Source organism: Nelumbo nucifera, chromosome 2 (assembly GCF_055504915.1).
Source record: "Nelumbo nucifera cultivar China Antique chromosome 2, China Antique-T2T, whole genome shotgun sequence".
In the NCBI taxonomy this organism is placed as follows: Eukaryota; Viridiplantae; Streptophyta; class Magnoliopsida; order Proteales; family Nelumbonaceae; genus Nelumbo; species Nelumbo nucifera.
The window spans coordinates 26,805,265-26,831,560 of record NC_142650.1 but is presented as its reverse complement, the minus strand read 5'-3'; the positions used below and the strand labels follow the sequence as shown (position 1 = coordinate 26,831,560).

The 26,296-nt window shown below is 37.3% G+C and overlaps 1 protein-coding gene and 1 long non-coding RNA gene across 2 annotated transcripts; both read right to left on the bottom strand.

Moving 5' to 3' along the window:
* Positions 1-1,772: 1,772 nt before the first annotated feature.
* Positions 1,773-9,382, bottom strand: LOC104595400 (uncharacterized). The gene is made up of 2 exons (XR_016081970.1): positions 8,846-9,382; positions 1,773-2,113 (listed from the first exon to the last, which is right to left on the bottom strand). It is a non-coding gene; the product is annotated as an uncharacterized LOC104595400 (long non-coding RNA).
* A 6,526-nt stretch (positions 9,383-15,908) lies between these two features.
* On the bottom strand, positions 15,909-25,044 carry LOC104595398 (mitochondrial dicarboxylate/tricarboxylate transporter DTC). Its single transcript, XM_088898756.1, has 6 exons — positions 24,785-25,044; positions 24,426-24,509; positions 23,377-23,438; positions 21,779-22,140; positions 16,538-16,752; positions 15,909-16,404 (listed from the first exon to the last, which is right to left on the bottom strand). Exons 1-6 carry the CDS (start codon positions 24,896-24,898, stop codon positions 16,348-16,350), a joined length of 894 nt encoding a protein of 297 aa, XP_088754882.1. The 5' UTR covers positions 24,899-25,044; the 3' UTR covers positions 15,909-16,347.
* Positions 25,045-26,296: the final 1,252 nt, after the last annotated feature.

Here is a 26,296-nt window from a genome sequence, read left to right as displayed (position 1 = left end):
AAGACATGTTGATGGAACTGCTTTTTGTTTACCTCCTATTAGGGTTGTTCACGGGTAGGGTTGGGTCGGTTTACTGTAGTTTTTTCAACTGACCCGACTTGGTCGGGTTACCTGACATAGAAACTGAAATCGACCCAATGTTAAGCAAAACCGACTTAGTCAGTTTGAATCGGGTTGGGTCGGTTTCGGTCGGTTTCGGTTCTAAGTTCATCCCTGTGATAAAATCTTGCTAATTTTAAAAATAGTCATAAATTGAACATCATTTCAGCCATCTCCTATGATAAATTTTAAATGAAAAGTTAATCACAAAAGTTGTTCATTAATCACTATTAACTAATCCAAAGTTTCTTGCAACCATTCAAAAACTAAGTGGCCTAATGGGCTTTGGAACTTCATGTTTGAACTAGGAACTAAGTTGGTTCAATTCAGATCGGTTTCATTTTTTTTGTGTAAAAGCCGAAACCGACCCTAATCATCGGTTTAAGAATTTGCACAACCCGAAACCAACCTGTGCTGATGAAAACCCAGTCAACTCGGGTTGAATCGGTTCGGGTTAGTCGGTTTGGTCGGGTTGGACCTTCTTATGAACAGCCCTACCTCCTGTACTAATATCTCATAGGATGCAAGGACATTCAAGGCTATCAACAACCCACCAAAAACATGACAAGCCACCAGCCGAATAGGCCACACAAATGGTCCAATTGTGGGTCGTATGAGTGGCCCACAAACGCAGATTGTATCATTCTTGGGTCCCACTTTTTTTTTTTGTTTTTGAAAATGATCTTGGGTCCCACTTGAGATATACCATATTAAGACAAAGGGAATAAGCCAATAAGGTCCTCCATGATGGCAAAAGGGACCATTCACAAGCCAAAGGCCCAAAGCATAGTTCGTTATATACAAAACTGGGCAAGGGCAATAACTGAATATTTTGTGGAACCAAGATTGAATGAACAAAGTCTTAAAGCATGCATAAACTGTATGCAGAGTAGGAGTTTAAGCAGAGTGGGCTGTCAACTATCAGAGTCCCTTGGGTTGGCAGTCTAAATTGGAACCGGAATCATTCAAAACTATAATGGAATAGCCTATTTACCAGTCTGTTTGGTTGGGACAGAAATAGGAATAAAAATTAAAATCAGCAGGACCCAAGGGAAGAGGAGGAAAATGGAGAGAATGGTCATTCCTTCAAATGGGGGAATGCCATTCTACCAAGAATGAGAATGAGATTCCAATTCTACTCAACCAAACAGTTGGAATCGGAATAGCTAATTCCGATTCTGATTCTAGACCCCTATTCCCACAAACCAAACGGGTGGGAATAGGAGTCATGTTATTCATGCCGGAAACCCCTTGGCTGTCAATCTGTAGACTTGTAAGTCCTTCCTCCTGCCTTGTTGAAATCCAATTTTAAGCCCGTTTTACCACATGGGTCTTGTGCAGAAGTATTCTTATGCCCAATCAGCGGATTGTTTAAGGTTGTTAATATAGACGGATCCGCCGGTGGCAGGGTGTGACTGTGTGAGAGCTGCAAAGAGGCACGGGGCAAGGAATAACTACTTGCTCTATTCATTGCATTGCATGAAATCCCCCCCACCCCACCCCACCCCAGCTGTAATGACTTGCTCAAGCCATTCCTCTGGAAAATATGTTGCTCAAACCACACTCATACAGTCACACACTCGTATAAATGTTTTCAGTTAAAATCTTCATTTTGGCCTTCAATGTAACTTCCTAGTTTGCCAACCAAAGTTCCATCATCAACACATTGTCCAAGTTAAAGATGGGAGTATATAGTATTTAGGTTCTGAGTCTAACAATGAAATACAAAAGGATGTCCTCTAAATTGGTTTTGCAGAGGCTGAATGTCGCCTACTCATCATCTAAAATTCGTCATGCATATTTATACTCCAGTGTTGTATTGAAATCTCATGTATCTATTATTATTTACAAAGCAAATGCCCACAAGGTCATCTTCTAAATCTGGATCCCCTGCCAGGTCTCCCACTATTCCTCCCTTCCCATGTGCTAGCCCAGAAGAACAGTGACATCCAAAAGAGAACAGCAAAGAAGATCTGCACTTGGTCTTGGAACCTAGATAAAGTTACTTGGAGACCTGTCCCAGGAACAATATAACACAGTGAGTTCTCTGATGCAAAAATACATTTTGTTTCAACATTTGCTATGCATCAGTGCATATCATATGATACATAACAACTTTCAGTACCTAATCCAATGTCAAAGGGTCAAAACAAAAAAATGTAAAATATTTTGTTGGTTCAAATTTCGAAGTTCTCGATATGTAAAAGTCAGTTATCAATGAGTATCGATACCTTGAACTATGGTTGGTTCTGGTTCCTAAAGTCATTGATCCCTCCTTGTTAATATATCTTTATTACTTTCATTTGTATTTGTCTCTAGTTGTGTTTTATCTTCACCCTTGTTATGTGCAAATTGCAAACATTTAGTTTAGCTGTTTTAGTCAATTATCAAATGGCCCCTTGGAAAACCGGAGTACCAAAATCTCCAAGGGTAAAAATCCACCGTGAATGAAATCAATTGATCCTCCTGCGTGTTTTTTAACGAGGTAGTCAGTCATACATAATAAAGGGTTTCAGGTTTCTACTTTCTAGCAAATAAGGGCAACTTTTTGCCCTGAATATCAATAAAAGATAATATTTTTATAAAATAACCAAAATAACATAACTTTTTTTTTTTAAAAAATATCAAGGACAATGACACTGTTCATCGTCTTCCTCTACCCTGTATTCCTCCTATATTCCTATGCTATAAACCCTATATATAACCCATGTATTCCTCTTTATAGCTCCAACCGAGTTATCTCAGAGAATTGACTCACCACGAGGGAACCATTTAATGTTTTATAGCTCGAACCGAGTTACCTCAAAGAGTCGATTCACCGTGAGGGAGGAATACCGTTTGTCGTCTTCAACCTCTCGAGTTTCTTTTCTTTAGTCAAGCTTGGGTTTTAGAGCCAAGAAGCCCTAATTAATCTCGAGTCATTCCTATCTCAAACCACATTCTCAATCACCGGAACTCATCGTCAACCTCACCCGCGGTCACTTGTTTCTGTTCGCGTGCACTTTGCTGTAGTTAAAACGACCAAACCAGCGCCACAAATCACGGTTTCGATCATTGAAAAACGCCACTTCGAACTCTACATCTCCATTAAAGTCTGCTTCGGCTGGAATTTCATCCAAATACACTGGATTTGAAGCCTCAGTGAAGACGAGGCATGGCTCTGTTCATCGTCCAAGTGCGAATCCAGTTCTTCCTTTAAGGCTCTGAAAGCCTGTCATCGTGCATAATCCAGTTAGTCTTAGTTCCTTTGGGAGCCACGGATCAAAGGAGTCATGGATCCAGTAAAATTTCTTATGATGCGTGGAAGTGGAACTCATAAGAAATCTGTGGCTCATTTCACTTGCCGGATCCCGTAAGATTTCTTGGAGCCATAAGAAATCTATCACCCGTGGCTCATTTCACTCGCCGGACATCATTGCTCGTGCATAATCCAGTTCTTCCCAGTAAGATTTGATCCGTGGCTCCAAGACGAGGCATGCTTCCGTTCTTCCTTTCCTTGGCGATTGGCTAGGTTGATCTCTGTTTCGGCAGCTAGAGGGAGACGGACGGGGAAGGGAGGAATGAGGAGAAGCAAATTGATTATTTTAATTTCTTTTTTTCTTCTTTGAACCTCGAGCTAACAGGGGTTATATATGGGGTTTCTAGCAGAGGAAGACGATGAACAGTGTCATTGCCCTTTCTTAATATTTTTCAAAAAAAAGTTATCTTATTTTGACTATTTTATAAAAATATTATCTTTTATTGATATTCAGGGCAAAAAGTTGCCCTTATCTGCTAGAAACCCCATAATAAAACAAGTATTCCATTTCTACAGACGGCCTCAGCCGATAAAGGAACCAAGAAATCTGCTCTGGCATGCTTTACGGAATGATGAAAGTCTGATCATGAAACAAAAAGAAAAAACGTCTCAAAATAACAGCACATCCACAAGAATTTCAATCCACCAAGAAGTTAACTGCTTCCCAAGATGGACATACCAATAAGAGAGGAATTTGCCACTGATAGCTTTCCAAATGCCTATACTCCTGCCCTACAGATTATACTCTCAGGATCTAAAATAGATTGAGTACTGATAAACATGAAATTCCAATATCATCCAGGTCAACCAAACCTTTAAGGGCACTTTCGTTGTAATGAAGTTCAAATATTATCTCTAATTTGCTGATGAGCTTCTCCACTACTTAAGACATTATTTTGTAGCAGACCCCAGTATTTTCAAAGATTTCACATTTGAGAGATGCTTCAGTGAAAGTAAAGACAAGATTAACTACAGCTTTACAAGCATTAGGTTGCCCCAAACTTATTGTGATATGAATAATGATTTGCCCCATTTATCACAGACACAAATACATTCTCTGTTGGGGGGCTATCATTTCTATCCCAACCCAGACCCAGGCTATGCCCCTCATTATAGGTACCAAGCCCGGCCCAGCCCATGATCACCCTCTCTCACTAAAGAGAATATGACTCCACCTCCAAGTTTTTCCCATGGTTATGTAACATTGCTTTCATTGCTTAAATCTCTTCATGTTAGATCACTTTTAGTGTTTTCACTTTTCCCCTAACTACTTCAACTGGTGAAAGCAAGCTAACTCATACTGATTCATGAAGGTGCCAGCTGGCTCACGAATAAAGTCTCCTGGTGGTTGTAGTAGAGGCCTGGGATCAAATCCTGCCTTCATCAAGGGGTTGTATTGGGGGGCGGGGAGACAGGCTACCTCTTATTGTGTACCCCAATGAGAAAAAGTCAATTCATTAAAAAAAAGAAAAGAAAAAGGAAACAAGCTAATATTAATTAAGAGTGTTTATATAAAAACATATTGCCTAGTTGCCTTGGTGACAAGCTTTTGTCATCTAGTATCAATTTAGCACCTTGACAACTATGCTAAAGGTATCAAAAATAGTGATTTCCATCACAAGCCCATCCATAGTATATATATATATATATATGACATGCTTCAATTCAAATTTTCATTTCAGTCATTGCTCAAACACAAAGTACTCTGTAAATTTTACAAGAGGATAACTTTCTAATGAAGAAAAATTTTACAATAACCAATAGAGAGCACACCTATCATAAATTTCTCAAGTAGTCATTTCATTTTCTTGCATTCTACAAACCATGTCTGTTCTTGTGGAAAACTATATAAAAGTTCTCATAGCTTTTCTGTTTCCAACAAATATTAATGTTGAAAGATCCCAAGAAATCACCTTGACTAATGGTAGATTTATGGTGCCTCGGAAAATGGACTAATAACTTCTAATGGACTTGACTTGGGACATGGATCTTGGGTTTGTATATCAGCTTGAAGTTGGCTTTGGGTCCAAATAAAAATTATGTTGGTTCCCTGTTAGGGATCTGGTCAGTGAATCTGTATGCTATCCCACTTAGTAATAGAGATGCAGCAAAATATCATCACAACCCTCAATTACACACAATCACCCAATTTAGTGCTTATTAGTTAGACAACCCAGTAATTTTTCCAAAGATACTGAAATCGAAGTGAATTAATACTTTGTTGTCTCAGAAAAGTATGGCCACAATGATAGAATAATGAATTGCTAGGTGGACTCAGATCATATCAACCACCTGAACTGAATCTTAAAAGAAAACTCACTCCCAATGAGTTGGTTCTTCTGCTGCCCCACTTTTGTTCACACTCTGATTAACCCAGAGAAATCTTCTGTTTTTTTTTTTTTTGCCTGTTTATCAGTCTCAGAGGAAGTTCTGATTTCTGGACATAATTTGCATTTTTTCTGTTTCCGAACATTCTTTCTTTTCCGAACAGGTGCATTCCCCCCTCCCCCCCCCCTCCCCCCCCCACCACAGTAAGAACTGCACCAAAACCTTTGAGCTAAGAATCAGCACAATCACTGAACTAATGATCCATAAAAGTATATCCATAGACTGATGAAACCGGTATAGATAATCAATATACTAAAAAGAAGATAAGATTGGCTCTGGTGGATTGATTCTATTCTGAAAATGTGAGCTAATCTCCAATCTGGTTTGCTTAGTTAATGGACAGAACATGTAATAAAACCTGATCAACTTAGAGAACCTGCATGGAATTTCATTAAACCTTATGATTGTAAAATTCTGCATAAACACACCAGGTACCAGGGTTGTGTGTCTTCATTTAGAATATTAAAATACACTTGCTTGAGAAAGTAAAATGGTTGTAGGCTCAAAACAGTGGTAACATAGCCATTTCTCCCTCCAGAAAGCAAAATGGTTGTAAGCTCAAACTGAATTCTTTCACTAATTTGGCAAAAGAGGAGTGAAAGACTATTTATAAACAGGAGTAGAGTCATTAAGGAGGAAAAAACCTTGTGTTATAACAGAAGCTGCTCAGTGGAAATTACAAAAGAGAGAAAATACAAATATCCACCAGGCTATCCTGTAGAATATTCTCCTATATTCTCTGCCATCTCGGGCATACATAATTGGGATTCAACTAAAGCCACAGTCACAGAAGAACAGGAATGGTTCATCAACTTAGGGTCTGCAGAAAATATAGGGATGCATGTGTATGGGCCTGAAGTTATGTTCACAAGGGCTCTGTTGATTTAGAGTTATGGAAAGACTTGTTGGATCTACTTGGAGACATTTTTTTGCTTTTTGACTCAGAATGTTCATTCAATACTCTCCCTTCTTGTATATTCTCTTTTTTAACAGAGTTTTCTTTTCTTTACTAAAAATAAAAAAATAGTTATGCGGTTAAGGCTAACTTGGCCTGCATCAGTAAGAGGTTGTACCACCATAAGGTCCAGAACATAAGATAAGAGCGCCATGGTTGACCTTTTCACTGCTAACAGAAACTAGAGAAAAAAATTAAAAAAAAAAAAGAAAAAAAAAAGATACCTGTAGTTTCTGGAGACAGACACAACTCTTCCATATAGAGGGGAGAAAAGGCTAATTAATATGCCCAAAAGTTAGAGTTTTCCATTTTCTTGAGAATATTTCTGGGAACACATTCAATTGAGCGCTTCTTCAGGAAGCACTGCAGACCTTGCAAATTTAATCAAAGGTTTCTCCAATTTCTGGCTACTTTGTGGTATTTCCATTTTGATAACAACAAAAAGACAGAAATATAAAAAACACCTTAAGGCATGTCTACAAGCACATTTATATGCTATTTGGTATGAAATCTCAACATATGTCAAGACATACTCCACTTATATTGGATCTGTCCCCTACAAATCTTATGGGACAATTACAAAATGAAAAGGTTAAAACCATGAAAAGATAATTCAGAATCAAAGGATTTCAATATAAAACAATGATAAGAATAAACACAAACACACGCAGACTGGTGACCTCAAATGAACTAAGCTAGAAAGATTTTAATATAAGTAAGACTAAAAATATAAATACACATAAAAACCATGTTTTAGTAGTCATGGATCTCATGTCCCTGATGTAATATGTTTAACTGCCATAGTCTATCTCAAAAAAGTAATTGTCTAATCAATTACCACCAAGAACCTCCTTCAAATGTTAATCCTCTCAATGCCCAAAGAGAAGCCACTCTAAGGCCCTGAAGTAGCATTAAGATTTGTGCTCTTACAGCATCTTCCTCCCAAATAGGTTCTCAAAATGCTACCACCGATTCCCACAAAGCAGATCATACAGGCACCTCTTCACTCCTTAATGCCAAGATTACTAGGTCACCATCAAATTTTAACTTCAGTTGCCTCTAAATGGTGGGAACAAGTCCTGCTGTGCCAGCTGTCTATGACTTGAAAAGAAGCCAAAATCTGCCACCCTCTCACAATGGAATCTATATAGACATCCTTCAACTCTTCATTTAAAAAACTACTCTTATACCAGACCAATCAAAAAATAATACTCTTATTGCAGCTATACCAGTAACAGCATTTGCTTTCAAATTATCATCAAATATTCGGGTTTTGCTGATTTGCTCTCACCAACTATTTTCTAGAGGTAGGAGGTGGTCAAGGTAAGAATTAAGTCCACCCAAGTCAAGTTCAGATTGGCTTGACAAATTACCTCATTTACCATTAATTTTCACTAATAAATCATCTATAAAGTCTTACCGGAGTTGCACTTTGTATCTCTCTGCATATTGATTTTGAATATGCACCCAAATCTAGTCTGATCGACCAATACAATGTCACATGAAAGCAACAAAAAACAGCTAGCCTAAACCTTAAACATGAGCAGGTATTCCACCCATAGCCATTGCAAATTGCAGTAGTGTGTGTGCTCAGGGCCAATCCTTGGTGGTGAACCCAGTACCCACCCGCAATCGGAAACTCATTTCTCTATTCACTAATTGTTCTCATGTTGTTACAACACCCTCCAATTTAACTAGTTAACTGAAATACAATGGTGAATCTACAAATCCTTCTTTTGGAATTCTCCGAGCATAGCAGCCTACATCTGTATGGATAAGGGAATTCATTTCATATTCGTTCAACTTTTATTTGGCATATGAAGTGGATTTAACCCTCCTATTTCCTATACAAAGTTAAGAGATTTCTCGTAACGTGCTCATGTGAATACATAACATACTTCTCAGTCCTCATAAGTAATGGAATTAAAGCTGGCTGCCATCATATCAGATTATTCCAATCTACTCCATACATCAAGACATGTAATCAAACAGTTTGAAGTCAGAAACCAGATAAACCCTAAAAGGCTTTAAAGAACATAAATGAACTGATTCAGGTTTTTTATTTTATTTTTATGACAACCAAATATTCAAATCGAAATGCTTACCGGTGGCGGGAATCGGGTCGTCTTCAAAAGGTGGGTCAGTTTCCGGTGACGAACTGCCGGGGTTGGTGGCATGACGACGGTAGGACATCGGACATGATTGGGAAGGAAACCCCCGAAAGGAATGGTGAAGATGGAATGGGGAAGAAAACCCGGAGGAGGTGAAGGAAAAGCGTGAGAAGTGGAGACGAGGGCGGGGGAAGGGAGAAAGCAGAAACGAAGTTGGGCCCTTGGCGAATGGCAACGCCTGGGACGGGATGCTCATGCGAGGGAGACACGCCATTGCCGAATTGATTTCTGTGGAATTGTCTCCTTCTGGACCTCCTCTCGAGTCTCGTCTCGCTTCGCTTCGCCTTTTCAGATATTATAGAAGGCTGGGCTGAAGGGGAAACGTGTTGGCCACAATCGCCGTTACACTCAATCAGACATCACTCGCCCTCTTGTACTGACACGTGGCCATTGAATGACCTGCCATTTGGCATGTGATTTGGGACAAGTAGAACTGTAGAAGAGCCTTACCAGAGTCTCAACTCTCCAGGCGGTTTGGTATTAGCCGAATGGTTGAACATGGCTGAACCGCTGAAATTTAGGGATGGACAAGAGTTTAGATAATTTTTGGGTAAAGTACAAAGACACCCCTATATTATATGGGATCAGTCACAATTACCCTCTTAAGTTTCATTTGTGATAAAATATCCCCTACCATCAATTAACTTTGAAAAAGATTTTCATTCAGCTCTTTAAAACTTTGTGATTTATGATTAATTGTTTTTTAAATATAACACCAGTTCTTTTTTAAATCCTCCAACTATCTTTTTTTTTATTTATTTGAGCGGTTTATGATTCAATTATTTTTCTATATATAACATTGAATTTCTTTTGGTTGCTCTAATAGATTCTTGTAGATTTATAATTGGATTCGATATTTAAATGAAAATAGTAGAGGTTTCTTTCTTATAAATATAAATCGAAGGTTTTCGTTTGGTTTTTCTTAATTTATTAGAAAAAAAATTGATAATTTTTATATTTTAAGATAAAGAGAGACAAATATGTCCGTAAAATGAAAATAAGAATTTAAAGAAATTTGTTTTCTATGTTAGTGAAATGAATCTTGTCATTTTACTTGGTTTCATTTGGAGAAAATGGAGTCATTTTTGGGTCAATTAGTAGGGTGCAAGTTGGGCAGGTTGGGTCCGGTTTATGGTCAACCCAAGCCCAACCCTAAGATTTGGGCCTAAGGCCCGAGCCTGATCTTCCCAACCCGACCTAGCCTGCATTGTAATTTGATACACTCGGGTTGGGTCAGACTTGGACCGGGCTCAGGTTGTTGAACGAACCTGCTCTATAATTATACATTATGCATTTACGCAAGTATATTGGCATATGTATATATATATATATATATATATATATATATATATATACACACACACACAAACACACAAATATGTATGTATATATATGCAAACACATTTCTACATATGTATATAGTCAGGTTGGGCTCAAGTTGGGACTAGGTCAGGCTGGGGTCGGGCTACCTAAGGGCTAGGCCTGGGCCCAACAAAAAAAAAAAAGAATTATTGAGCATGAGCCCAACCTGAGGACCAAAAATCCAAGCCTAGCCCATATAAAACTTCAGGCTAGGTCGGTTCAAGCTTGGGTTGGGCCCACCCAAGTTGTACCCCTATCAACTAGGGTTGAAGAGAAAAGGGCAAGGAAAAGAAAACAAGGAAAATTTATGTAGGTATTTTGATAATTTAAACGCATTCTGTCATCTAAATTAATGGGCAAGGGTATTTGTCACAAAGTGGAAGTTTAGGAGGCCTTTATCGCAAATACAAGTTTAGGGGGTGTTCATTCCAAATGAAAGTTCAAGGGGTAATTGTAACTAATCCCATCATATAGGGGTCTTTGTAATTAATTTATCCTAAGTTTTAGTGTAGGTTTAATTGTTTAAACTTGAATAGGCTTGGTTCATCATATTGAGGCTATTATTTCTAGTTTGTTCATGTGATCTGAACATGAACATGTGACTACACCACTATTATTTTCTGTTTTAGGTGGCTGAACATGTGACTATTATTTCTAGTTTGTCATTGTGATCTGGCTGAGAAGGGGTAGAATCTGTTTCTCTCCAGGTTTAGGGCAGAAAAAATCCTCTCCCCTGACCAAGCTCAGGTTATCCTTAGGAGAGTGCTAGTGCTACAGCACTAAAGAAAGGCATAAAGTAACCTACTGGTCCTACTCACTGTTTTCATCATGCAGATTGCAGAATAGAAACATAAGGGGATAGCTAAAATCTGGATTACTATTTACCAAGTAACAAAATTGGGAGTAATCTGATCAACTTAGAACCTAACTAGGATAATTAATCAGACATTATGATTTTTCATCACAAACATCTATTATCCCTACAAAGTTTGGCCATTAACACTGTGGAATCCACTCCAAATCTTATACTATTGGGCTTTGTTGGACTAAGAATTAAATAGGCTTTTGAATCATCTTAAGATAAAGGCATTTATGACATGTTTGACGTGGTGAACTAATCTGTAAGGTGGACTTCAAAGTATCCTCAATTTTAATTAAATCAAGGTCCAAATAACTGGATCATGAATTCAAGTATAGGAGTTCTATGTCACATTTCAGATGATCTTACAAATTCAATAATCAATATATTATAGTTCATGATGAGAACCATCCCACTATTACATACACATAATATTTGTCATTTTGGAAATTGCTTGACTCACAAAACAGTTTATTAGTCTTAATTGTCCACCTAAAGAAACCTAAACACTTAATATTTTACATGTTATGTTGACTCCATACCTTCTTTACTGATTTTTCTAAACAAACAACACTTGCATCTTGAGTATTATGGCTGTACTTTACAAGCTTTTAGCCTTCTAAATTTTTTTTCCTTTTTAAGTATTACAAAGAAATATTCCAGTGGTAAAAAAATCATAGATCTCCTTAGGTTAAAAGCATAATTAGTTCCCATTTCTCTCTTACATTCCATACCAAACTTGAGACATTATTCTTTAGGTGTTTTGTTTTTGAAATTGTTTGTATGAAGTTAAAATAGAAATTGTTTTATTTTTAACCCTGACCTTCACAGTGTTCTATAGAAAAATTCGCTTGGCCTTCATTTTCCATTCTCCATTCTCCATTCTCCCTCATCTCTTGACCGCTCCCCCCCCCCCCCCCCCTCAAAAAAAAAAAAAAAAAAGTCCCTACAGCCTGTTTGGATGGAACATGAAAAATAAACATTGTTTAGAAAAGAAATACAATCAAGGTTTAAAGTATCAATGTACATCGTATCGGGAGCTTCCCAATACACCCCTACAAAGGGTGTATCAGGTTTTTGACCGGTTCAGGGGGTGGATGAACCTTAAACCAGCCCCTCTGAACTGGATTTGAAAAAAAAAAACAACCAATATGTCTCAACCGACATATCGATATTTTGTACCTTGAATACAATAAGTCGTGAAATGATCTTGTTCTAACATTTTTATTAATGTTTGGCAAAAGATCTATTTTAGATGGTAAAGTTGTTTTACAAAATTGCTTCATTTTAGGCCATCCAACCAGGATGCAAATTTATCACACATTTCTATAGTGTATGTTTTTTGCCAGTAGGGATCAAGGTTCTTTTCGGTACTGATGGTGTGTGATCTGGAACCTCCTAGTTGGAGGGCAGATTGGATGTCAGTCTAGTCTGTTGGTCGGTCGAACTGTAAGAAAGGAATGCTCAGAGGGCCCGGGGTGGCTTACTTGATGTGGGCGCTCCAATGCTTAAGTTAGTATTCTGTAGTGCAAACTGAAAGATTGTATGATAGTGAACTAGTGAGCAAATAATCGCGCGTACCTTATGTCGTTGAGGTAGGTACCTTTATATAGGTGAGCAGCCATAGGTCTTACAAAACACCTCCGAGATCATCGGCCTGTGCTGTTAGGGGTCCATTCCACACTAGGAGGTGGACTTCGTGCTAGCTGATAAGGCTTATCGTGTCCGTTCGATTTGGGTGGGATGATGATAAAATCTACAGACGCGCGACATGATCCCAAAGAGCTTGGAGACAATTGGCTTGCTTCTAGAAGTTTGCTACATGTCACTTTGGCAGGTCGGGCCAACACAAGCCATTCGAACCTCGGTCCTAGCCGAGGTGCTCGAGGCACCCGAGGTGACTTGGCCTGCTAAGGTGGTAGGAAGTGCCGGGTCAATGTCCAATCAACAAGTCGCATCCACGTGTTCGCTCATTAGTAGGTCGGGCCAAATCACCCCTCATCAGGTACAATTGTTGTTTCTTCTTGAAACATTTTGGGTTGATCATTATAAATTGTTGTTTCTACCTGAAATGTCTATTTCGCGTTTCAACTATAAACACAGATGATTAATTCCACACATGCATTTTTCCAGCTGAAGTGATTCTTATATGTTATGTGATAACACATATTTCTCACCAATTTGTATAATCAAACCAAAATGTTTCAGATAGAAACAACAATGGTACCAAAGACAAGCTAAGTAAGTGATAAGATTTTAAGCCTATATCATTTTTTTTCTCAATTCTTCGTTTGTGGGTTCGAGTTTTATCATGGGAACAAGGTTCAAAATATTGATACGCTCGATATGTCAGTAGAGGTATAACTACAAAATATAAGGTTAATAATTATTTAATTTAACATTTTCTATAATTGTTTAAACAATTATTTTATTTTTTATTACAAAAATTTTAAAAATAAAATGTAACAGAAAAATAATTTTATGGATGTAGCATTTCCCATGATATAGTTACCATATGGTTACGATACATCTCGAAACAGGTCTCGTATGCCCGATACGGGGTCGACATGACGAAAAAACACAATACAAATGATTTTGTAGCATTTCCCATGCCGACCCCTTAAATCATTTATTTCTATTTCTACTAATGTCCCTTTTGATCTACTTTGAATTCTTCTAGTCCCTTCAATGTGTAACAAATCATTTCTTCAAACTAGTGCAGTTGGTGATCTATGCATGTGCCTAAACCATCTTAATCTACTCTTTCTCATTTTATCACCTATTGAAGCTATTCTTAGATAATTTCATTTCTAATCTTATTCTTTCTAATTTTTTCAATCATTGTCTTAGGGTTAATTATATAAATTTTTGTTACAATATAGTTTCACATCGAGAAAAAATGAATTTATAAAAGAAACTTAAAAGCATTATGTCAGATTGTTTTGTCAGACCACTTAATGGGGGTGGATTAAACCGTTAAGGTACAAGGGAGGTTTAAATATTTGTCAGAGGCGGAATTTTAAGTTTCCCAAACCCCAAAAGACAAAAAGATAAGGAAAAAGAGAAAAAACATCAAGAGGACGAATGAAATCATGTACTTAAAAAGAGTTCAAATCAGCCCCCCACAAGATTGCCCCCTACAACGTCCCACAGCACATTCTCGCCGTGTATTGGGAACATCTCCTGATGATAAGCTCAGAAATGATGATGTCATCATCGGGAGATATTCCCAATACACGGCAGGGATGTGTTATGAGAGGTTGTGGGGGGCAATCTTGTGGGGGGCTGATTTGGTTTCACTTAAGAGCTCAAATCAGTCCCCCACAATGTCCCACAGCACATTTTTGCCGTGTCTTGAAAATATCTTCTGATAATAATCTCATAAATGATAATGTCATCATCGGGAATCATTAGGAACATTCAGTGACAATGTTACACTTTTATCACAATTCACGTAGAGGATGCAAAAGCTATCAAAGGCCCGAACGGGCTTGAACAGGCTTTTTGGCCCGTGGGCTTAACCTCAGGCCAAAAAGGCCGGCCCGCATAAAATTCGAGCCAGGCTCGGACTTTGCCAAAATAGCCCGGCCCGAGCCCGACCTGGCCCGACCTATAGTTAAACCTAAGTAAAAACCCTATGTGATGTCCATTTGAACAAATTTTTTGATTTAAGAAGGTTGTTGATTCACTTGTAGGCCCATTGTTCATTTAAATAGGGGAAAAAAACATCTGAATTAAAATAGATAATGTCCATTTGAATAGGGAAAATTTTGAATTTTTTTTATTAGGTCGGGCTCGGGCCCAAGTTGTAGGCCCGTTGGTCAGGCCGGGCTCAAGCTCGGGCTCACGCTCGGGCTCACACTCGGGCCTAACATTTTTCTGTTAATAAAGAGTAAAAGCCCGGCCCGAGCCCGGCCCATGAACACGTCTAGCCCGAGTTAATGGCGGGTCCAAGTTCCTCTTAAAACAAATCCCATTTGTCTCCATTTTAGAAACCCACCAGCGGAAAATGATATCTTTAAGGCATATAGGCAGCTTATAATTTATAAAGTTGGTAAGGAATTTAGTTATGGAAGAATAAAAATAGAAAGGTAAAATACATATGCCCAACGGCCCCGACCTAGGGGCTAGGGTTTCCTAAATAAATTTTGCCACTCGTTCCATGTTTATGAAATTACAAATACCATCATCGCCACTTCTACTCAGGACTAGGCGTACACAATTCCATAGCATTGTGCTTTCTCTTCCGGTGAATAAAAAAGTTATATAGGCTCTCAGTTTGGAAAGACTTCAAATACAAATATGTACAGGCAAATACATACAAAATACAAAATTTTGCACTTTACATTATCTGTATTTGTACTCATTCCAAGCCGAGCCATAATAAAACATCCAAGGTTATAATCAACCCAACCAACTTCAGCTTCAGCTTCAGCTATTAAGGAGCTCACAATAACCTATTTAAAAATCTGTTCTCTGAACAACAAAGCAATAAGTCATTCAAGTGAGTCCCCTAAACTGGTTATCAAACCGCCCGTTAATTTATTTCCTATTTCCTATTCCGTTTGTACTAGTTTCTCAATGATAGGACTAAGTAATAGCACATGTCCCAACTAACAAAGTAGGCACTCATGACACCACTAAAATCACAGAATAGGCGTAATCCATCCATCACCTGACAGAAAATTTACTAGCTTACTGTAACAATTACTCAGAAATTGTTGGAGATGCCAAAAGGCATGCAGTTCTCGACGATAACCAAGTAAACAACCAATGTGACAGGAGAATTCCAAGGATCAAATCTTAACTTACTGTGTCTTTCAGAATAAATTTTGTTGTCAGTAGTTTATACAATCAAACTAGCATGAAAAACGAACAAAAATTAATTAGTCTACTGTAGAGCTAAAACACTTCCAAAATTATTGATTGATACACTCTAAAACATATATTGAATGGGGGGAGTTATCTTAAATCGTTTGATTCACTTCAAACCACGACCGTGACCATGTCCAACAAACTTGGTCAATAAAATGCCTACTCCCCCAAAAATCATTATGGATGATTGTCATTATGGCTCCCAAGAAATATAATCTAACCCTTTACTTCACATAATAAAAACTCCTATGGAAACTGTCGAAGGCTGCCCAGTTGCCAAAACCAGCCTCCACTTCAATTTAAAGAGGAAATTAGTCAAAGATCTACTCCAGTTGGAACACTACAATCCAACGGTTTTCTCCATCTTCTGGATTTGGTTAAGGAATATCCATGTCATCTGCAGAAGCATCAACCCAACCAATCAAAAACCGAAAGAAAAAGATAATACGAAACCATGATGACTTAGGGTCTGAAAAAAAAGACACTTTTAAATAACAAAAAAAAAAAGAGAGAAATTTTTAGATGCATACCATGACATGAGGAGCAATCCTAACGCAATAGACAGGGAATCCAGTATAGAATTTAAAGGGACCTCCTGATTTCAAAGTTTTCATGGCACAGTCCAAAGAACCCGTGTATGGATATTTTCCATTGGCATCAGGTTGCATTTTTTGTATTTGAGTTTTAACATAGTCAAATGGTAAACTGCATGCTGAAGCAAAAAATCCTGAAACTACACTTGCTCCTGCAAAATGCGAAAGATGCAACTAATATTGAAGCTTTACAAGTCTACAAGAACAATATGTTAATCAGAATGGTCAGAGTTATTTTTTTCTTTTTGTGAATATGGTCAGAGTTAACTGTTGCAAGAACATACAGAATTACAGATTACAAGCTTTGTAAGTTCAGTATGACAGAAAATGGTAGACAAAATTCTCTCCCATTTGGACTGTTGGGTAAAGCAATAATTAGGAATGACATAGCAACCATTGCTAAAACATATTTATTGAATTTCAATAAAAACATAGACATCGAACACAGGTAAAGGTTATTGTATAAACAAAAGGTTGAAGAAATTTATCTACACAATAACTCGGTTATTCAGAAAAACATATATTTCACTAATTTCAATATCAACTTTTATCAGTCAACAACTACCTATAAACAAGGTGGTTGTTGTTAGTAAAAAAACAAATTTAAAAAATAACAACCTACAGGCCTTATTTAATTATGCCAATTACACAGTCATGAGGTCTGGCAAAAGTTTTAGTGCCTGCTGCCAACCTGACGCAAGTAAGCAACCCTCCTTTATCCAGGCTTGGGACAGCAGTGTAAGGACAAGCTCACACTGGGGGAGTTTTGAGTATGTCAATTACATTGAATAGCAATTTTACACAAATAAATAATGTAATAATTAATTATAGTGTTAAAATTCAATGTTAATTAAGGGATTTATTGTTTATATATACAATTATATGCTTAAACCTTGAAGTCACTACTAAGAGCACCTGGACCCTAATACTGTTAGTACCTAATAGGAACTATTTGTAGGCAATAGATCTCTCCTTAGACAAGCTTTAACTACATTTCTACTATACATGCATAGTTACACATACACCTGTGAAACACACAGAAAGAAAAAAGAGTCACACATACATGTGAAGACTAATTTGTAAAAGTGAGAAGATTATGTAAAGGCCAATCAATGCTGATCCCAACTATCCAGGTCTTGGGAAGAGTGAATGGGATGAGATTTTTTTTGATAATTATGGATGGGATGAGATTTTACTATAGCAACAAGCAATGGAATCCTTAAAATAGAAGCCTATGCGATGCTTATAATTTTTTTGATACATATGATGCTTATAATTATTCACTTAGAAAAGGCCAAGTGCATATATGAAAAATAGAAGCAGTTTGCATGCCATACAAAATGTGTAAATTAAATTCTTTTATTTTTTTTCTTTCTTCTGAAGGCAAAAGAAAAACATGTAAAAGCATATGGAAGGGGGTGGCTTAGGTTTTCTTGATGGTTGTTGTTTAATTCATAGCATGAGGGGACAAACCCAGATCAAGAATGATATCTAAAATACATCCACCAGCATCTCCCTTTACAGTACCTCCATTCCAGGCCTGGCAATTCTAAGTTAAAGCATCTCTTAATGTTTCATTGGGCTCAATTTACCATTTGCACTTGGGAGGTGAACCAAAACAAAAGAATGGCATTCCCTATCATGGATGACACATTGGAGCAGTTTTTGGAACATAAAATTTCAAGAGTTTAGCAGCATACCATGCTGGAAAGGTCTGGCTAGTGGATTAGATTTGCCTTCATTGAAGGATAGAAGCTAACTTAATAACTTTAATTAGAAAGCAACACAGTTTAAGAGCTAGAGTGGGATCCACTCCATTGTACATATAATAAACTCATCATCTAGGTGGGCACCTAGGCGACAAGCCAGCCCCCTGTTGCCTACTTGAAAACTGTGCTTTGCTTTTAAGAGTAGATGTTCGTTGTTTTCTTTTTTTTTAATTTTATTTTCATCAATGAGTAGATATGTGTTGTCCATGATACATAGTGGTTGTTATGATGTTTTACCACACATTCATCTATACTTCAGAAATATCATTATATGCATGAATTTAGCAAAAGAGCAAAACAAGTGATTAAAAAAGAGATATTTGTATAAAAAGAATATAAAATATGTAGTTACAATTAAAAATATTTTAGAAGAATATATTTCAGTTAAAAAGGACAAGATATTCAAAAAAGTACCTAGTGTAACAACATAGTTCATTTACAGGAGTATGAGGCTATTTTTGACAACTCAGTGAATCACATGGAACGAACGTAGGCAAAAATTAAATGGATAAAACACAGAGGTAGAGAAGCTTTTACAGCTATACAAAACACTGGACATAGCCTTGGAGACATCATCAAGAATGTGAAGATCAAGGTGGCTCATTGGGCCAAAACGCTAGAGATCTTCCAATGTTATATGATGGATGATAATTTTTTTTGCTAATAAAATAAAACTTATTAAAAGAAAATTAGAGAATACAATAAAGGTGACAAGAAGTCACCTGAGAGAGAAAGGAAAAAACCCTACACCCACCACAGCCAAACACCAAAACTAGAAAGACAAACCCAATTTGAAAACAAACAACCAAACCCAAACTGCCCGCCCTCTCCACAAAGATGAACAACCAAACCAACTTCACAAGACTTCAAAACCCTAATGAATGCCGAAACCCAACATTAAAGAAACAAAAAAAACAGAAAAGAAACTCCAGCAAGACCCCTCCCAAGCTTGCTCAGCTACACATCAGTTCTATTGACTTGACTGTGACCCACCTTGCTCCTCTTTGTAAACCTTCTTCGCTTCCTTCACTTTCTTACTAGGCCCGATACCAAATAGGTCGGCCCCTTTTAATCTTGTAAAAACTTTCGAAACTTGAACAGTTCAATGATTATTTTTACTTGTGAATCTAACTGTGTTAAGAAACTTTTCAAAAGCCTGCAAATACCTAGGCTTAGCAATAACCCTTTCCAACTCCAATACCACATTGACAACAGGTGGCATCTACTCCTATGACTAGAGCAGTGCAATCATGTCCATGGCTTCTCCCAAGTCCAAACATGATAAAACTGAACTTTGATGGGTGTAGCTTGAGGAATCTAGGTTTCTTAGGGATAGGGGGACTATGTAGAAATTGTGAAGGGAATATCATTACTTTATTTTCTAGCCCAACAGGGTGTTAAAGTCATTTTTTTTATTATTCAAATAATTTGTATTAAGTGGGCTAGCTAGTCTACTAGCCAAATCATTAAAATTATAAAAAATTATCCCATATGGGAGTTCCCCCTCTTAAGTGGGGAGTTCTCTCTCTTTAAGTGGGGAATTCCCTCTCCTTAAATGGGAGGGACAGGTGTCCTTCACCTAGGAAAAGGGGGTAGTTACATAACCACCCCACTCCCTATTTAAGCTCCTTAAGGGGAAGCTACATACACACAGAGAGACTCTTCGGAGAAAATTTTCACAAGAGATTCTTAAGAAAAGCAAAGATAAGGATAGAAGAAAAGAGAAGTGCTCAAGAGAAGGCAAGGAAGGAAAAGTCTCACTAATACAGGTAGAGAAAAGGAAAGTCCTCTCTGTACTTCCTATTTATGTCTTCTGCTATGTATCCTTCTTTCTCTCCCTTTTGTTATTACTTTTGAGAAAGGAAAAAGAGGGAAATAAACCATCTACAACCAGGTGCCTTTACTTGGTTGATTATGGTCCCTCTTTCAAGACAAAGTTAGGGATTAAACCATCTACAGTCTAATTCTCGAAGACTGATTATGGTTCCCTTCAAATGAAAATGAAGAATAAGGGGGAATGAACCATCTACAACCAGGTGCCTCTACTTGGTTGATTATGGTCCCTCTTTCAAGACAAAGTTAGGGAGTAAACCATCTACAGTCTAAATCTCAAAGGCTGATTATGGTTCCCTTAAAATGAAAATGAAGAACAGAGGGATGAAAATCGTCTACAATCAAATATTCAATTTGATTGACTACGGTTCCCTTTTTGTATGCAAAATTCCAAGAAGTAAGACTGTCTACAATCAGAGTTTCATCTGATTGGCTACAACTTATTATGAAGAAAGGAGTGAGAAGGAAATTTTCTTTGTATTAAAGAAAAGAGAAATGTATTGCTGTATAGTTTCTCAATTGTATTTTCTTCTTCTTTCTTCTCATTCTTGTACGCCTGATGTAAAAGAAAAGCAAATGAAAAGTTCTTTTTTAAGTATCCTATTGTTCTTTTCTTTTGTTCTATGCGTTCATTTCTCCAAGTCAGAACCAAAAGGTGTTCTCTACTTTTTTGTGGGGATGTAATTAAGGGGAACAATCCGTATGATTCCCTGAATGGGCCTTACCCAAAATAATAAAAACTCAATCACTTGATTGAGTGAATAATGTTGCATGAGAATTTATTAAAATTTTCACACCAACACATGGACTATGGATGGTGAAATCAATGAATTACAAGGATATTTTGATTGAAGGGCACTCGCATGTGATCATTGGATAGCTCAAAAACAATGAAGTTGGGTCCTGTAAATATAGATATACATTGAGGGAGATTGCACAGCTGGCTATAGAAGTGAGGGCAGAACTGCAGAATATAGATGGACTTGGATTTGGCAAACACTGTAGCTGATTGGCTGGCAAAACAGGGAGTTAATTAGGTACCTAACTTGCAATCCTACCATCATCATTCTGTGTGCTAGTAGTCTTGTAAGATTTATCGCTGTTTTTGTGTCTGGTAGTGCCCTTGCTTCTACTATCTCATCTCTTTTGTTGCTTTAGTTGAATTTTCATGTTACTAAAAAATAAAAAAACTAGTAGCTTCTTCTGTAAAACACTTCAAGACCTATGCTTAAACTAAATTTGAATAAAATAGAGTAAGCTATGCAATGGACTAGTGGGTTACACAAAAAACATCCTTCAAGGATGCTTGTTACTTCAGAATCCAAATAAGTCACGGAAGACATGCAATTATGCAATATAAATCAAATTCAGTATAACAGAAAAACAAAAAATAAATTAGTCATGGAAGCCCTGCAATATAAATCTGGAAAATTAGGAAATCACAATTTTTCCCAAAAATCAAATTCAGTTCAACATGTGAAACTCATGAAAATTGCAATCGGGATAAGGCATTATCTCGATTGGAAGAATGCAAAATAGTTTTGTTAGTAACATGGATATGGCCAAACCATCTTACCGACAACTGTACTAGCTTCACCAAAACCAAGGGAATCCTTGAAAAACTCCACACTTTGATCGTATGAAGCAAGCATGCCCATATTCAATGCCATTGCTCTCACAACAGTAGGACCTGCACCTTTCCAGAGTGCCAGAACCCCTTCATCTGCAACAATACGGTAGAGTGCATGGAATGCATTTGTATAATTTCGCCGCTGTGCAGAAGGCAAGGTGGCATCAGCCTGCATACGTATGAGTGCTAAATCTGCTGGACTACCAACACAAGCTCCAATGGCTCCAGCTGTCAGCCCACAAAGAGCTTTCTGGTAAAGTGGTAGTGGCTTCCCATCATTGGCAGCAACTGCTTTGTTTGTCAAAGCCCTGCATGATGCAAGGAAAATAGTTCCTTGAGGAATAAGAACATGATTAGTGTCATTTCCAGTGTTTTGAATAAGATACTCATTTTGTGGGATGTGCATTACCAACCCCACCCGAACATGACTAGGCATGCCTTTGGCAGGCCAAGGCCAAGGTTCAAAGTATCGAAACTATACGCTTATATCGAGCACATTGTATCGTATATTTTGCTCAATGATATACCTGTTTTAAGGTATTTCTAAAACTCTTTTTTAATAATTTAATGACATAAAAATGGCCCCCTGTGAAATTTTGAAAAAAAAAAATACTAAAAAAAAGAAGCACAAGGTTCAAAGTATTGTTTTTTTATAGGTAGGTTCAAAGCATCATTACACCCCTTCTGGTGTATTAGGGTTTGAACCTTGCCAAGGCTCACAGTAAAGCCCTGCTTTCTGGGGTGCACCTCACCTGGTTTGTTATGTTTTGATGAGTTAGCCTGGTTTGTTTCCTAGTCAAGCATCAGTTTTTTCTTCCAAAAAAGATCTTAGTATTGCTTTCACAAAAGTTCTCTCCTGAAACAATAAGAGTCCTCATAATAATGTACTAAGAGGCCTCATACATGATTCAGCTCTCACCTGAAATCATTTTAGAGTTCAGAGACTTGGTAAAACTTCTAAAAAATTAAAACCCATGTATAGGCCTGACCATGCTGAAACAAATTCCTACCAAGAGAATGTCCATGGAGTTTGCTCTTTGCATGGACATGTTTCTCACTGATCCATTGCCTCCCATAATCCAGGAAAGCAGTAAACCATGGATACTCTATAAAGGATTAATGAACATCAGAGGAAATTTTTTGACTCACATGGAATCTGCATGCCATGGGTCACATCTTGCTAAAATCCACCAATCTGCCACTATAGCATGCTTTTGCATTACATTAGGTGGTAGAGATGGGGAGGCCGAGTTATCACTTAAGGTTAGTTACAGTTTTTGAAGATCTTTTCCTTCCTCACTTCTCATTTCCAAGGAAGATCCTCAGCTCCCATAACTTGAGTCTTCTGAGAAATTTCACAACCCAGCAGGCTACTTGAAAATTTGGATAACTCAACATTGAAACTTGGACTTTTTTTATAGGTAAAATACTAAAACTATTTTGAGACAAGACAACAAGAAATGTGTGTGTGGTGGTGGGGTTGAGAAAGCCGAAAATAGATCTGTGCACATTGTCTCCCTTTAATTGGGAAAAACTAAACTAACCTGAATGATCCCAGACGTGCTGTTGTGTATGTAGCTTGTCTGAGCAACCCAGCTGACAATCCCTGTTCAAGAACATTGTAATATGAATGAAAATACAAGGGAAAATGGACAGAACCATGTATGGAAATTTCTTTGAAACAAGGGAGGGGGAAGAAGGTGAGAGAGAGTTCAGAACCCAAATGGTTTCAGAAAGCTTAGAGCAAGGAATGTTGGATTTCATGATTTAGTGATCAGAAAAAAGCAAGTTCCAGGTAAACATGAAATAACTGTTTTCTTGGAGCTTGGGCATAAGCTTATAAAGCTTATCACTACAAAATCATGATTTATCCTACTAAGCAGTTGGGAGCAAGAAATCTACTAAGGCAAATTATGCAATCTGATCAGATGTACTGCACAAAAATATTAGTCTATTGACAATCAAAATACCAAGGGAACAACTGAACAAGCAATTGTTGCAAAACACACACACACACACATACACACACACACACACAAAGAAAAGGAGCAAATGAACAACTTACCAAGTAAAAAACAAGATACTAATTATTAAAAAGACAAGAAAAAAAAAGGAAGTACATTTCTTACCACTAAAACAATAATCCAATAAAAGCATCCTCTTCAATTCAACAATTCGGCTAATGTTTAATCTTTAGTGTATCAAGCTATAGTGTATATAATACCACTGTAGATTCTGAAAGAGAGTCTCAATAAAACAACACTTTCTCCAATCTCATCTCTTCTAAGTTTTAACTCTTACCTACATTTTAGGCCTGATTTTCAGTTTTTCCAGAAACGAATTCAATTACATACACACACAAAAAAAAATGGTGTATCTATGCAATACTGTAGTATAGTTTTTGCCCTACTTCGAGTGCACTTCAATCTACCAATTCTAACATCATGGTTCTGAATCAAGTAGAAAACTTTGGTTCCGACGCATCTTGTGATGCAAAAGTATTAGATCGAGTATCTAATTCCTTTATAACAAATAAATCAATAGAAAAAATGAGAAACACAACTCAAATTTTCATCACTGCATAGAACCGAACCTTGTAAAAGGTTCCGATACCCTCGTTCTGGATCATATTCCTCGTCACCTGAGCTGCTGATCCCTGACCAAGTTGAATCCTTACCTATAAAACATGAAAAACATAAGCGGGACATCATAAAGTGCCCTGCAACAAACACCATACTGATAAACCCTTCCACTTATTCCGGCGAAAGGAGAATTAGAAAAGATTCATAATTCATTAGCCAAAATCTCAGATCCTCCTAGAAAAGGAACTCCATTATCAAAAGAATCCTAATATGTGAGCACTCAACAAGGAAACAAGCTCGAACAGTAAGGAAAGCATTTATATTCGAAAGAAACTGAGAAACCCATGGCCAGAAAGAATTGGAGGTACACCTTGATCATGTCCACCGGTTGGATGACACAGGTGGCAAGCATTCCCGATGCTCCGCCATTAACGAATGGCTTCACGGTAGGCCAGAGAGCACTAGATTTGGACTTTTCTCCCATCGTTTCGACGTAGGGAGAGAGTGGCGGGCAGAACTACGCTGGCACTACCACACTAGGGACTAGGGAGGGAGCTTTTGTGTGGTTGAAGAGAATAAAGAATAAAGAATAAAGAATAAAGAAGGCCACAAATAGAAAAGCGAACCCGCCTTCCAAATATGAAGGAAAGAGAGTACTTAGTCTTTCCCCAAGCCCAACTGCCCAAGTTCAATCATTGTCTTTGCCCTAGTTTGGCTATAAAATTACGAATCAAAACTATGAGATTGAAATGACGGAAATGTCCTTTCCAGTTTTATTTTCAGGGTAAAATATAAAAACCTCCCTTCAGGTTTCTGACAATTATAAAAAACTCCCCTGATGTTTCATTTTAATAAAAACCTCCTTTATATCGATTTTTTTTTTCTTTTTTAAAATACCTATAAGAGGTTGTCATCACAAAAGTATGTAGATTCGGTTGACCTAAGACTAAACCCGGGTCAAACCGGTCTACTTTAGCAATAATAAATCAAAGTTCAAGCATCAATTACTCCAACACAAGTTAAAATACTCTAGAATTGGAAATGCACTCAATTATGTCATGAACATTCTAGAAATAAAGGCACATTTTAAATAAATGGACAAGAAATGTTCTAGAATAATAATTAATAGGAAAATTCTAAAAAGTTAGATTAATCACATGTTTTACATGTCTAAAAAGAACCTTCCAGAACGAGAGGGCAAAAATGGAAAAAAGAAGCTTCTAAAATATGCACCCAAAACTTATAAATAAATGCTTTCCATCCATTTCAAAGGACCCTAGAACCACTTTTACTTCATCACCTTGATATTAGCCCATTTTCTCTCTTCTTCATCCATATTAGTCTTTTTTTCCATCTTCCTATTCCTATGCAACCATCCAACAATTTCTCTCTTTTATCACCAGAATTCTAACTCCATCGAACTACATTGGTCTGGTCCCTCGTTAGAGGGTATATAAGAAGCCACTCTAGGGGTCCATCCACTACCTTTTCTTCCCTTCATGTTCCCCTTTCTGGTCTTACAACTTGAGCCAGTTACTTAGATTTCAGAGTATAGACCACAACTTGTCCATCCACTACCCTTTCTGGTCTTACAACTTATGCCTATTCATACATATGAAAATTACTAAAATACCTCAAAAGAATTTTTAATTTTTATCTAAAAAAGTTTCTTGGATCAAATTGAAAATAATGAAATAATTTTACTTTGTAAATTCATCATCTAGAACGAAGTCTAGAAGGGCAAATCTGACATTTTAATTATGTAGAAAGATGTTCTAACAAGTAACAAGTAGTAAGGGCAAATTTTCAAGTCTCCATTACTTGAACAATGACCAAATGGAGGATACTATAGGTTTCTTCAAAAATCAAAACTATAGGGATA

Bases quoted from the DNA above. Each gene is read 5' to 3' on its own strand.
- LOC104595398 (XM_088898756.1), bottom strand. From the start codon at position 24,898: ATGGGAGAAAAGTCCAAATCTAGTGCTCTCTGGCCTACCGTGAAGCCA. The intron at 23,439-24,425 runs GTTCGGTTCTAT...GTTCTTGAACAG, and splicing joins GTATCGGAACCTTTTACAAG to GGATTGTCAGCTGGGTTGCT. The intron at 16,405-16,537 runs GTATGCATCTAA...ATGCTTCTGCAG, and splicing joins GGATTGCTCCTCATGTCATG to ATGACATGGATATTCCTTAA.